Genomic DNA, 14,780 nt, shown 5'->3' with positions numbered 1-14,780 from the left:
AGTTAGGAAAGAAGGAATTGCCTTTCTGAGGTGAAGCTTCAACTTTAAGGCAAACAGAGAACAGATGCAGTGGAGATGGCTGTCTTGGACAGGGAGCACTGCTCCCTTTTCGGGGTCCTTACTCAAACAGGTTGCAGCATTTACTTATTTGTGTACATGTGCATGTGTGGGGCGTGCATGCCATGGCATGTGTGGAGTTCAGAGGACAAGCTATGGGGATTGGTTTTCTCCCTCTACCACGAGTGTTCTAAGGATTGAATTCAAGTTGTCAGGTTTGGTGGCAAGTGTCCTGACTCGTCGAGCCACCTTGCCAGCCGTTCCTTTTGCTTTAAGGGATCAGAAAAAAAGAGAAGTCACACTCATTGGCTGCATGGTTTGGAAAGGGAAGAGTCATTTTTAGAGGCAGCTTTTGAGGGCTATCCCTAACTCCCCCTCCTTGTTCCAGCAGCTGTTGGGAGCAGTCCGAAGGGGGTATTATGTTTCTTCTGGTAACTCTGCCAAGAATGAGAGGAAATCCACAATCTGTGGAGTTGGGGGTGGGGAGGGGATAGGTGGCAGGTGATGGGACAGGGAAATTAAATTGTTTTATAGTAAATATGTTGAGATACTTTTCCCGGAGAGCTGTTTCACTGAAAGGAACAGTATATTTCCCCGTTCACGAACTTAATGAGTTCCTTTCTATAGAAAAAAAGGAAATAGCTTTTAGTACTTTTTCTTTCTTGTAGTTCTAGCTTTGACCATATATGTATATATGTGTGTGTGTGTATATACACACACATATATACGTATATATACATATACATACATATATATATGACTTACTTATATATATATAAGTATATATATAAGTAATATACACATATATATTATGTATATACATACATATATATACATATATACATATATATACATGTATATATACGTATATATACATATACATACATATATATGATATACATATACATACATATATATATGACTTACATATATATACGTATATATACATATACATACATATATATATATATATATATATGACTTACTTCGGAAAGTCTATACTGAAGAGATGCATCAAGATTGATATGTAGGTGGTGTGTGCTCAAGACAGGGCTCCCTGTAGCTGTGCTGTGGGGCGAGCTTTCCACTCATCCTTACTTACCTGCAGTTCGACTCAGCAGCCTAGAAACTGGAGACCTGAAAACTGGCTGCTGGTGTATGGTTCACTTCTCTCCATCCCTTTGTCCAGGCTAGTGGGACACTTGGGATTTTAAAGTCTGGCTACTTTGGGTGATTAATATGGAACACAGTTTTAAGATTAAAAACAATAAAAAGTAACCCTGGGAAGCAGAGTGGTGTAATTATTCCTCACATTTCAGATGGGGAGTCCAGGGAAAAGAAGGCAAGAGAACAAAGTACACCTCCAAGTCAGCCTGTGCCTAATTCATGACTCAGAGGGGAGGCCTGTCCACACACATGCACACAAACAGCAGTTTCTTTTTTACTGTCGTTCATTCTCAGAAAGTGCTAGGTCAGCCTTTCTGAAGGTTGTATTGTAGGAGTCTCAGAAAACCAATTCTGTAATCAAATGAATGTCAGAAGTGCTGTGTGCCACATCCCCTCCTGGGGCTCACATGCCCATTGGTAAAATAAAGGCCCTGAGAAGTTCTTTAATGGAGGAACCTGTTTAATTTTGTTTTATCCCTCCTTGTCCAAAGTATTTTGAACATAATTTTTTTTCCTGCCTAATATCTGTTAAAGTTTTGCTTAGCACACACTGGGCAAGTGCCTTGCAAATCATAAACCAGTGACAGGAAAGACAGTGTGAGCATGGCCCAAATGCTGTGCTCACACAGGTAAGGACAGGGCCTGTGCCTAGTGCTTCTGAAACTGCTTTGGACGCCTCTGGCTTCCGGCAGAGAATTTGGATACTTATGTTGGATTCTTAAAGTTGTGCGCTCTGACATGTGTACAGCTAGGAAGCATTTCCATTTTTTTTTTTAATTTTATTTATTTTTAATGTGTAAGGGTTTTTTGCCTACATGTATGTATGTGTGCTGTGTGCATGCCTGGTGCCTGCAGAGAGAAGAGGGTGTCAGACTCCCTGGAACTGGAGTCATGGACAGTTGTGAGTCACCATGTGGGTATTGGGAACTGAACCTGTGTCATCTGCAAGAACAAGTTTTTTTTTTTTTTTAATTGTTGTTCATTTGTTTGCTTGCTTGCTTTAAAGAAACAGGGTTTCTCTGTGTAGTCCTGACTGTCATGGAACTCGGTCTGTAGGCCAAGCTGGCCTTCAATTCACATCGATCCACCAGCCTCTGCCTCCTGAGTGTTGGGGAGAACAAGTGCTGGGCAGAACAAGTGGTCTTAACTCATGTCTCCTCAGCCTCAGGAAGAACTTTTGAGCAGCTTGCCAAAGGAGAACCGTACTCTTGAGAGCTCTTAAAAACAATTCCTTTCTTCCTTCTACCTATCCCTCCTTCCCTCCCTCCCTCCTTCTCTCTCTCCTTCCTTCAGTTTTGAGGTAGGGTCTTGCTGTGTTGCTTAGGCTGGGGACGAGGCAACAGGCAGATCCCTGAGTTCACTGAGCCCCAGGCCAGTGAGAGCTGAGGAAACAAGATGGCCTGAGGGTGTGTGGTGGCCCACACTTCATTTTAGCAGTAAGTGGGTATGGAGAGGCAGGAGGATCTTGGTTTACCCTCCCAGTCTGGTGGAGTGCTGGTGGTTGCTTAGACTGGCATTGTCAAGGACCGAGGTAGGCAGTGCTGCTGGTGCTGGCAATATAGGTAGAGTGGGGCTTAGGTTTTTTCCTACTCCTGATCCCTTTTTGCCTGATAATTTTTTATAAAACCTGGGCTATAAAAGTATATAAAATGGGTATACAAATAAAAAGTTCACTGATATTAAGTCATAATGAAATGTACTTTAAAGCAGTTCTTTTTTATAACTTTATAACTTTACCATTTATTGAGGATGGAATGCATGGTAATGACATGGTTTTGCAGAAAGGATTAGGTGGTGGCTGGATATTTGACGCTGGAGTGTGTAGAACATCTTCCTGTTTTCCAAGCTGACTGGTGCTTTGGTATATTAGTGTCATACTGAGACCCCTGCGTGGCATCAATTTGTAATACAAAATGGCAAAAGTATGTTTAAGACCATTTTAGAATTGATCGAAATTCTACCATAATCCCAAGCTAAAATTTGTGTAATAATTGCATATGTCTGTGTGGATAGTCATACATGTGTGAGTGCTTTCTGTGTGTATGTGGATATGTATGTGGGTGTGTGGGTGTCGTGTGTGTGTATATTGAAAGAGGTAGACACTGGATATCTTGTTCTATCTCCTTCTTATTTTAGCTTGTTGAGACAGGGTGTTTCACTGAACTTAGTATTTGAGCTGGACTGGATGTCCTTAAGTCCCTGGGATCCGCCTGTCTGTGCACAACCAGTGCCAGGATTTTATGTGGTTCTGGGGAACCTGAGCTTAGATCCTCATGCTTGCATAGTGTCACTTGCTGAAAACTGTTGCCCTGTCCCTGTGCTGGCACTGTGGATACTTACCACCATGCCTGGCTTTTATATGGATCTGGAGATCTGAATTCAGGTCCCCATGCTTGTGTGTCAGTAATTTTGCCTACTAAGCCATCATCTCCCTAGCCCAATTTAATGATTTTTTTTTTTTTTTAGAAAAACGAACCTCAAGTTGGCAACTCAAACAGCAGATTTTAAAGCCAAGCATTCTAATACAGTATAATCCAAAGATATACTAATTTAATACTTATATGCTGAAGAATGATGGTAGAAAAATATTTTGGTTTTGTGTTCCATAATTAAACCATTATGTTTCTGTTAAAGCAGAGAATTTTGTATATACAGTACAAATACTGCAATTTATAACATAGCATACTTGTCAGTTTTTGCCAGAATGTTTCAGGCAGCAGCAGTCGGTGCTGGTGTTGGGGCGTGCACAGCACAAAGTGTGCACATTGTGTGTTCAGAGCATGGATGAACTGCCAGAACTGATTCTGATTCACGATGCATTTGATTTTGAATGAAGTTTTGTTTGTTTCACATTTAGAGACCTTTTACTGTTTTTCATGACTCCCAAGCTGACTTAGACCTGGAGTTGTGGCACACAGTTTAAGAAGCTGCAGTGTCAGCCATGGGTACAGGGTTAAGTGTGAAAGGGCAGCTTGCTGCAGTTGCAGAGTGTAGAACATGGATATAAGATGGATACAGTGGGTTGACATTAAGGGTCCTTTGAAGGGAGGCATGGGGCATTCTTGTCAGCTCTGCGCTGTCCTGCATATGTATTGACTTGTTTCCTGCTGTTTTACTTCACCCTAGATTTTGGGGGAATTTAACATATTTAATAATAATTAATAATATTTAATAATATTTCGTTGAGCTTTTCAGAATCTTAATTATAGCCATCTGCCATTGGATGGAAGTGCAGATGAAGGTTACAAGTTTCTCATTGGGCTGCTTACACTCTTAGAAATGTAGAACTGGTGGGCACAGGCAAGATGGGGAAGGTCTTGCTTTCTGGAGAGGGAGAAAATGAAAGAAAAGAAGAGGTAGTGCTAAGGTAAACTGAGCCCCAACCCTCCTTTTACATAAGCCTGTGCCCCTCTCATTGGCTCAGTGTCCAGTGGCCTTGTTCCACACTTGTCCCTTCTTCCCGAGTTCCAAAACATCAGTCTTGTCCGTTACTTCAGTAGGCAGTGCTGGTTATTTGGGGAGTGGCACTTGAAGATGGACAGGGGAGGAAAGAGATCAGTGTTGTAGGAGTCTTCTGACCCTGGAGAGTCTGTAGACGGGATCTTACACACACACCTTCCCCAGCCGTCATTCTTCACCCCAGGTTTATTTGTTTTTGGTTTTTGGTTTGGTTTGGTTTTGTTTTTTAGGTGTGAGATTGGAGAGGGAAATGAAAGATCATTCTAGATAAGATCCTAGATTATTTATGCCCCTCTGGACTCACTTGCCAAGATTTTAAGGGGCCAGGTAGCTTACGGTGGGTGCATGTTGTGTTGTTTTGTTTAAAATAGTTCATGCACCCAGGAATGCAGTCGAACTCTAATGGTGACTAAGTGCCTGAAAGCTGAGATGGAGGGGGCAAGTGGAAAAATTAGCCTGAGGCAAGGGATGAAGGGCTGGGAAAATGGCAGTTCAGCCAGGTCCATGGGCCAAGTTAGAGATTTCTCCTTGCATTAACAGCCACAGGGAGATTTATTTACAGGGCACTAATCGTGTTCTTTAAGGGGAGCACCCTCACTTTATATCAGTAGCTGGGAGAAATGGTTAGCCAGTGGCCATTTCAAGGGTGAGAACAAGGCCTTTATTGATTGCTAAGACCCACCTGCCCCTGTCCTCTTTTCTGCTCACTTCTACCTGCTTCCTTTGATTGGATGGTGACAGGTCTCAGAGAAAGAAGATTTTTGAGCAGACCCTGATTTTTCAGGTACTGAAGCCAATAAAAATTAAGATACAGTTTGGCAACCAGGCAAGCTCTCGGAGAGGACTAGTGAAGGGTGATAAAAAAAAAAGCTGTTAAGTTGCTTTTTAACATAGTGGTACCTTTTCAAGTCAAGTCAAAGCTGAAGTTGATATGGGGGGCCACAGCAAGTATTTGATAATGGAGTTCACCTTGAGAGAAGACACCTGCATCTGCTGTTGGTAGCAGTTTCTAAAGCTGAACTTCTCAGTAAAGTGTCACTAAGTTGCCGTTAAGTGACCAGGAAGATGAGAGAAACATCTTTATCCTAATTCGGGAACTATTCGCATTCTTTCCCTCGCCACCTCTTCTGTGATTCAGAATGTTACCTGTGCCTGATAATTTAGACTTAGCTTAGGAGAGGTGGACCTATAAACTCTCTCATCTCTGGCGTCGGGAGGGACGTTTTTTGCAGGGAAGTGTTGGCAGAACGGTGTATGCTTTTTTAGTTCCGGGTCAGATCTTTTCCTGTCCTCAGTTCTTTCTTGCTGTGATACAGGTTGCACTCTGGTAACGTGATAGCAGAGACCACATACCCCCGACAGGAGAGTCCAGTAAGGCGTTAGTGTTAACATACCCACGTCTCCCTCACAGCTTCGGCCTAAAATTGAGAAACGTTTATATTAGAGAAGTCATTTTGGAAAGTTATAACTAAATGGATTAGAAGAAAAAAAAATTACTAGTTTAGAATTAGTGCTGATATCCGATATTAGTGAGTAGATATGTTTGTGTTTACAAGAAGAGAATGTTTCTGTGATGACATAATCACTTTATAAAGTTGCTTTAGGTGTTGTCTTTAAAATGCCATGCTTGTAGGGCTTGGGAGATGGCTCAGAGGTTAAGAACACTCCCTGTTCTTCCAAAGGTCCTGAGTTCAATTCCCAGTCAACCACATGGTGGCTCAGAACCATCTATAGTAAGATCTGGTGTGCAAGCAGAATGTTGTATAAACAATAAATAAATCTTAAAAAAAAATACCATGCTTGCATGAATTATGCTTAGTAATACTGTTTTATTTTGTTATTATGAAATTACTCGTGTATATGTGATAGGTGTAAGTACTGAAGTCTGTGGCACCCTGTGCTGGTGAAGGTCGCAGGACACCTTTTGGGGGTTGGTGCTTTCTTCCCATTGTGGGTTCTGGGGATCAAACTCGGGTCGTCAGGCTTGTGTGGCAAACTTTTATTTGAGCTTTTCTAGCCCCAGTGAAATATTACCCTCATTTCATAGTGTAGACATAGACAGTTGCCTGGAGTTACATGATCCACCCTGGGGCCGTTCCAGTTTTCTGAGTCCGATTTCTCGGCTTCTGAGCCTTGTTTACTCTGTGTAGTTAAAGGTAAATAGGTAGTACATATTACCAACTGTGTGGTATATTTAAAGAACTTGCTCAGCGTCCTAAAGCATCATTAACATGAACTTTTGACCTGTTATCTGTGGAAACATAATGTTACATGGTATTAAGTATTAGTCTTACAGTTACTATTGTTTACAGCACAACAGTTATTTTCAGGTTTGAGTCCTTACATTTGTCATTTCTAGTGGTTGCACATGCTCTATTCCATTGCGTTTGTGTGCTGTTCCCTCCCACAGGCAAGCATTTGGGCTGTTTCCAGCTCATACATTGGACAATGTATTTCTCATTTGAGTTGTTTGTGATACAGTGCTTATTGTGGAAATTTGAGATCAGAAAACAGGACCAGCAATGTGTAATCAAACCCATGCTTATAAAGTCAAAAAAGCTTGTCAGGTTTTCCCACTTAGGAGATGTGAGTCCGTATTTTAAGGTACATTTCTGTAGACTAGTATTCAGGAATGTTTTTTTCTCAGGGTTTCTTTGTGTGAATCCCACGTGACTGCTCTTCGTTTGTTGGACATGGATGGCCGGATACTAGAGACAGGGTGTTGTTTTGGTAGATTTTTATCAGCTTCCTAAAAGTTTTAGAGATGAACCTTGGATTTACCATATTAGGTTCCCTGGCTCTGTTGTTTACCTTTTAATCTCTCCCCCCCCCCCCCCCCCCCCCTCTTACCGTTTCAAATTTAATAGAGTCAAACTTACATACTTTATAATTCATATGTTTTTTTATCTACTTTTCTTTGGAGTGTGTATGTATTTCATTTTTCTATACCTGTACTATCTTTTTTTCTTGTTTTTTGAGACGGGGTTTCTCTGTGTAGCCTTGGTTGTCCTGGACTCAATTTGTAGACCAGGCTGGCCTTGGACTCACAGTGATCCTTCTACTCTGCCTCCCTGAGTGCTTAGATTAAAGGCGTGGGCCACCACTCCTGGCTTTAAATTGACTTTGTTTATTTGTTTTGCATTTTCTTTCTTTTTTTTTTTTAAACTGAGACAAGGTCTTGCGTATAGGTGAGGCTGACCTGGAACTCACTCCATGACCCAGGCTAGCTTTGAACTCACAATAAATCCTCCTGCCTCAGGCTTTTGAGTGTTAAGATCATAGGCTTGTGCTATCATGTCCAAATCAACTCTTTTTTTGAATTTACTGTATTGTAGTATGAAATGGCCATCTAAATCAGTTTTTTTTCTTTTGCTTTATTGGTACATGTTCAGTTTTGTCAACGTCATCATTTATTTGTTTTTCGTTTATCTATGCTAAGGAGTCAACCCAGAGCTTTACAAATGTACATATCTTCTACTGCTGAGCTACCCCAACCCATGCTACACTGTCTCCAAGCTTCTGTAAGTTTAAGGGATATTTTCCTTTATTAACTATCATATCGTAGAAGGATTGAGAAATATATAAAAGCACAAATGTCTCATGCTTAATAAGATAATAAGATGAGAGGGAACCCAGTGAAGGGCAAATGAAAGAAGGGAATCTTGATGAGGATTAGGAGATGTCCCCCAGCTCCAGACAGGGCTTCTCTGTGTAGCCCTGGCAGTCCTGGAACTCACTCTGTAGACCAGACTGGTTTCAAACTCAGAAATCTGCCTGCCTCTGCCTCCCAAGTGCTGGGACTAAAGGCGTGCACCGCCGCTGCCCTGTTAGGATGACTCACTCTTACTCTTACCTTCAGTGCTAAGTATCTGTGTGTTTTTAAAGTTCAGTCCTGTACATTCACTGCTTCATGAATCAAAATAACTATTTCATACAAATAAATGAGGCCTGACATGGATTAGATAACTTTCTGCCTGACCAAGCCATCTTTCCAAATTGTGTCTGTTAGAGTGTTTAAAGTGAGACTTTTGCTGGCTGGGTTTCAGTGATGAGTGGTACATATGAAGGGTGTAAGTAGAAATAGAGAAGAGTATATGTATGTCTCTCCTTTGGTCAGTGAGTTTCTAGGCAAAGCTCGTAGTGTTATCACTGCGTGTCCCAGGCAGTCTACCTGTGCAGTCAAGTGTATGAAGCCACGGAAGCACTGAGCTATGCAGACGCCTAAAATGCAACTTTCAGACTCTTGCCCATGATTTCAAAATTCTGTCTAAAGATGGATTCTCAAAAGGCCCTTGAGCCCTTCCTGTCAGTGCACCCATACTCTGCCATTCTTGTTGCTGGTCTTGTTGCTCCTGTCTTTTGCTGTTGGTGGCCTTTCATCCACACAGCTCTCACTCAGTCAGCGTTTCCTAATGAGAAGTTTAGAGTACACGAGAAAGAAGCACACAGTGAGCACTCATATATACTTACCGTCTAGATGTCATATTTATCTGGCCATGTTTGCGCTATCATGCATTTCATAGTAAGTTAAAGTATTAATACACTCTAAAGTTGAGCATGCATGTAAATCCCTGATTATATCAGTGTATGTATTTTCTTAAAAAAAGTGTATACAGAATGGATTTTCAGTATATTTACATTTGAGTGATGTGCTCGTTTAAACTTTATCATTTGAAATTTGTTGGTGCTAATTTTTTATTTTCTTAAAAAATTTTGTTGCATTTATATGTGTGTGTGTGTATTACATGTGGACATCAGAGACAAATTGTGAGAGTCCGTTCTCTCCTTCCACCATGTGTGTCCTGCTGATAGAACTTAGGTTCCCAGTTGGTAGCATGGGCCTTCACTCTCTGAGTCTTTGTCATGGCTCCACTTTTGTTTTCTTTTTCTTTTTCTTTTTTCTTTTTCAGATTTTATTTATTTGTTATTTATACAGTGTTCTGTGTGCATATGTGCCTGCATGCCAGAAGAGGGCACCAGATCTCATTATAAGTAGTTATGAGCCACCATGTGGTTGCTGGGAATTGAACTCAGGACCTTTGGAAGAACAGCCAGTGTTCTGAGCCATCTCTCCAGGCCCCTCCCACTTTTGTTTTCTTGAGACAGTGTCTTACTGTGTAGCTCAGGCTGGCCTGCCGTGTAGACCAGGTGGCCTCAGACTTCCTGATTACAGGTCTGTAGCACCACATCTGGCCCAATTGGTGCCTTTTTAGACCCAAAGCCCTTCAAGATCTAGACATAGGACATAGAACCTTGGAAAGTGTCCACATGTTCCTTTCCAGATAGTTTCCACTCCTGCCCTGTTGGTTATTCATCACTATGAAGTTTTATTCATTTTAGGTTAATTAGCCCTTTTTTCAAATTCATGTAAATGACATACAGTATGTATAATTATTCAGTATAATCTTTTTTTTTTTTAAGTTATCAGCAGGCAGAGAGATGGTTCAGCTTCAGCTGTTAAGAGCACTTACAGAGGACCTGAGTTTGGTTCCTGCCACCCACATGGGGCGGATCTCATGTCCTCTTCTGGCCTTTTCAGGCATCAGATATGAACATGGTACACATACATGAATGCAGGAAAACCACTCATACCCATAAAAAATATAAAAGAACCCCCTGCTAGACCTTCTGCTACAATGGCTGTGCCAGTTTTCTTTCCCATCATCAGCTAGGAAACTTCTTAATTGGGCTTTTAAAAATATATAAACACAAAGGCTGAGCATGGGGTACATGTCTGTAACCCTCTCACTTGGGAGGCTGAGGCAGAGCCAATCAAGGCTAGCCTAAGCCTAGAGGCAGAAATACTTCTTCATTTGAGTCCAAGTACTTTGTCATCTGTATATATATAATATTTTTCTCAGACTTCTGGCTTGTTATGTTTATTTTTGTACAATAGTTTTTTGATTTTAATAAAGACTAATTTATTAGCTCTTCTACATTTTTGTAAGGACTTTGCCTACCCCCAACATACATAAGCTTTTTTTTTTTGTCCAAATAGATGAGTTTATATAGTTTATTCTAATAGCTTTACATTGTGGATTCTATGTGTAGGTTTATTATATATAAACTTTTCCTGTTTGGTATGAGGTAGGAGTCCGTCCGGCAGGGTCCATCTTTTTTAAGATGAATATACAGGCGTTTCAGTACTTGAAATAAAAAAAAAAAGGATTTATTATCGTGTGACCTTCTTAGTGCAGCAGCAGTATGTCGGTCTTCTGTTCCTGTCTGTGTGCTTACGGGGTGAAGTGGGCAGGTGCACGCCCAACATATGTGCGTAGGTTCTCTCTGCCCTGAGGATCAAACCCACGTCGTAAGGCTTTTGTGGCAAGTGCATCTTACCCATGGAGTTGTCTCTGGCAACACTTTGTTGCCATGTTTTCCAGTGGATTGTTTTGACATCATTATAGACACTTTTAGTAGTTTAAAGGATAGACTTCTGTTTCTTGATTGGCCAAGTATGGAGATAGTTCTTACTTCCTGGTCTCATAATCTCTTTAACCTATATTTGGTTCTATTCTGTATGTTTCCAAGTGCATAGAATCTTCTCTTCTTGGCGGGGAGTTGTCCTGACTGAGTTCTTGTTCTTTTGCACATAGGATGACCGGCATTCCGGTAAAGGAGCGGGTGAAGGTGTCTCAGAACTGGCGGCTGGGGCGCTGCCGAGAAGGGATTCTGTTGAAGTGGAGATGCAGGCAAGTAGCTTCTTGATTTGTTTTTGTTTTAAGTGTGTAAGTTTTGTTTGTTTGTTTTTGGGGATGGACTCTCACTGTATAGCTCTGGCTATCCTGAACTCGCTGTGTGGACCAGGTTGTCCTCAAACTCACAGAGATCTGCCTGCCTCTGCTTACCAAGTCCTGGGATTAAAAGCGTGCACTGTTAAGCCCGGCCTGTGTATACATGTTTTGTCTGCATGTATGTCTGTGCAGCATGTGTAGGCCTACTGCTTGAGGAAGTTCCAAAAGGCATCAGAGCCCCTGGAACTGGAGTTACAGATGATTGTGAACCACTGTGGGTGCTGGGAATTGAACCTGGATCCTTTGAAAGAGTAGCCAGTGCTGCTAACCTCTAAGCCATTTTTTAGCCTTACTTCTTGATTGTTTTAAGGCTTCCCAAGACAGAAGAGCACATAGAAAATAAGAAATTAGATCATAGGGCTGTCTCTGGTAGGGTAACCAGACACCACAGAGTCCAACCAATGAATGACTTGCTAACATAGCTATAAAAAGATTATAAGAAACATAGTTTGGGGGGCTGGAAAGATGGCTCAGTGGTTAAAAGCACTGTCTGCTCTTCCAGAGGTCCTGAGTTCAATTCCAAGCACCCACATGGCAGCTCACAACTGTCTGTAATGCTAATTCCAAGGGATCTGACAGCTTCAAACTAATGCACCTAAAAAAATAAAATTAAATAAATTACTTAAAAAAAAAAAAAGAAACATAGTCTCGGGGATGGGGAGTGAGGCAAGGAGGATCTCAATTTCAAACCTTGTCTGGGCTGAGAAACTTGGGGTTTTCCCCCCCCCCCCCCTCGTGTTTTGAGACAGAATTTCTCTGTATAGCTCACCCCAGAACACTCTGTAGACCAGGCTGCTTGAACTCTCAGACATCTGCCTGCCTCTGCCTCCCGAGTGAGTACTGGGATTAACAGCGGGCACCACTAGGTTGTTAGGTTGGCCGCCCAGCTAGGTTATTTTTTGAATGTTATCTCTTAGGAAGTTAACTATCCTTTTGGGCTCTGTTTAATTATTCTTCATTTTTGTGGGGAGAGGGCGTCATGATGCTGGGGCTTCATCCCAGGACCAAGTCCATGTTTGGCAGGTCGCTTCTTTTCTGATTGACAAGATAGGGTTAGAAGATGCTTAGGAAGGAAAGCCTGACAACTGGAGTTTGTTCCCTGAGATCCACACGGAGAGAATGAACTCCTGAAAGGTAGCTCCTGAGCTCCACATGTGTGCTCTGACATGTACGTACAAAGTAAAGCAAGTAAATGGAATTTTGCTGGATGTGTAGCGCATGCCTTTAATCCCAGCACCAGGGAGGCAGAGGCAGGCGGATCGCTGTGAGTTTGAGGCCAGCTTAGCCTACAAAGTGAGTCCAGGACAGCCAAGGCTACACAGAGAAACCTTGTCTTGAAAAAACAAAACAAAACAAACAAAAAGAAAATGTAATTTTTATTTTTTTAATATTAGTTACAGTTTATTGACTTAATATCCCAGTTGTATCCCGCTCCCTCATTCCCTCCCAGATAATGTAATTTTTAAAAAGATTTATTTATTATTTATAATGTTCTGTCTGCATGTGTGCCTATGCACCAGAAGAGGGCACCAGATCTTGCTACAGATGGCTGTGAGCCACCATGTGGTTGCTGGGAATTGAACTCAGAACCTCTGGAAGAACAGCCAGTGCTCTTACCCTCTGAGCCATCTCTTCAGCCCCCGAAAATACAATTTTTTTAAAAAGGCAAAATTGGATATTAGGTATATGTGAGGTAGGACTTAGGAAAAGTGCCAGTGTGTATGTTCACATGTGTGGGTATGCAGAACAGTGCTTGGAGTCCAAAAGATGGCTTTGGATGACTTGTTCCGTCATTCACCATCATGGTCCCTTGAATTTTTGTTTTGTTTTTGATACAGGGTTCCTCTGTGTAGCCTTGGCTGTCCTGGGCTTGCTTTGTAGACCAGGCTGGCCTCAAACTCACAGCAATCTGCCTGCCTCTGCCTCCTGGAGCTCTGGGATCAAAGGTGTACACCACCATGCCTGGCTGCTATGAAATATTCATGGTTGTTAAAGCACAGTTATGCACCAAAGCATTTCATAATTATTATTTGCAACCTTATCCAAAAAGTGCTTCTTGTTGGTTGATATCAGCGGATTGGGAGCTTTGTGACTCTTCATTCTGGGTCTCCTGTCCCTTTGGTAAAAAAATAAGGCACACCTCTGCCTTTGGTGACTGTCTTAGGCACTGTCTATTGCTGTGAAGAGATTCCATGACCAAGACACCTCTTATAACTTAATTGTGGGCTTACCCACAGTTTCGGAGGGTTAGTCCATGATTGGCATGGTGGGAAGCAGCTCGGTATGGTACTGGAGCTTTATATCCTGATCCACAGGCAACATGTGAGAAAGATAGACAGACAGACACTGGGCCTGGCATGGGCTTTTGAAACCTCAAAGTCCATTCCCAGTGGCACACTTCCTCCAACAAGGCCACGCCTCCTAATCTTTCTAATCTTCTCAAACAGTTCCATTCCCTGGTGACTAAACATCCTAATACATGAGTCTATGGAGACCATTCTCATCCAAACTACCACAGTGACCCTTGTCTTGCTTGTGTTGTTTCCCCTGGTTTGATTGATGTCAGTTGCTGTGAATTACGTGGTAGCATTATGCTAAAGAGAAAGATGGATTTCTATGATGAAGGCTTTATCTTTTGATTTCCATTTGTACCTGGTAGTGGCTCTCTTAAAACACGGTCTCCCTTGTAGCCCAGGTCGACCCCAACCTTGCCATCCTTGTGCTTCCGCCTCCTTAGTGCTAGGACTACAAGCAAGTGCCAGCATATCCTGCCGTTTGTGCCTTTTAACATCAAAGAAAATATCTCTGCCAACCTTTTGCTCCTGGTGTTGTCTTTTAGGGCATTAATTTAAGGCAGTCTGGCAAACAAACACAGAAAAGTTACCAGGTTGTCCCAGGTTCTTCACCATTCACCTGGCGTGAACCTAGTTTCTTGTCCTAGGTAAATGGCTATTTACCACATGGTTGTAAGTACATGAATTCCAGCCTCCTCTATTTGCTGCCCATTTGAGTGTTCTACATAATTGTGAAAAAGATGTTGAAGAGGAGTATGGACAATGAATAAGAATGTAGTCATCTGTATACATCTACACATGTTCTATATAATATATGCACACATTTGTAAAAACTGCATGAGCAGAAACTCAGTTACTACAACGTCCAAGCTGCATTTAATGGCCCGGCAAGTCAATTTGCAGAACTTTTCCACATTCCCATGACGCTTGTTTTAAGGAGCCTAGGGAAGAAATAGCACAGTTTGCTCAGACAGGTTTGGCAGCGGGAGATGCAGTCTGTACATGGGAT

At 41.9% G+C, this 14,780-nt stretch overlaps 1 protein-coding gene across 1 annotated transcript in view; it reads left to right on the top strand.

Moving 5' to 3' along the window:
- Window positions 1-14,780, top strand: part of Fbxw4 (F-box and WD repeat domain containing 4) — an 80,006-nt gene that overhangs the window by 7,179 nt on the left and 58,047 nt on the right. The window contains exon 2 of the mRNA XM_055591541.1: window positions 11,280-11,375. Within this exon, the coding sequence (XP_055447516.1) occupies window positions 11,280-11,375 (96 nt within the window). The remainder of the gene's footprint in view (window positions 1-11,279; window positions 11,376-14,780) is intronic.

Source organism: Psammomys obesus, unplaced genomic scaffold (assembly GCF_907164565.1).
Source record: "Psammomys obesus unplaced genomic scaffold, mPsaObe1.curated_primary_1811, whole genome shotgun sequence".
Taxonomy (NCBI): Eukaryota; Metazoa; Chordata; class Mammalia; order Rodentia; family Muridae; genus Psammomys; species Psammomys obesus.
Note: the sequence above shows the minus strand (reverse complement) of the source record. Positions and strands in the feature narration are given on the sequence as shown.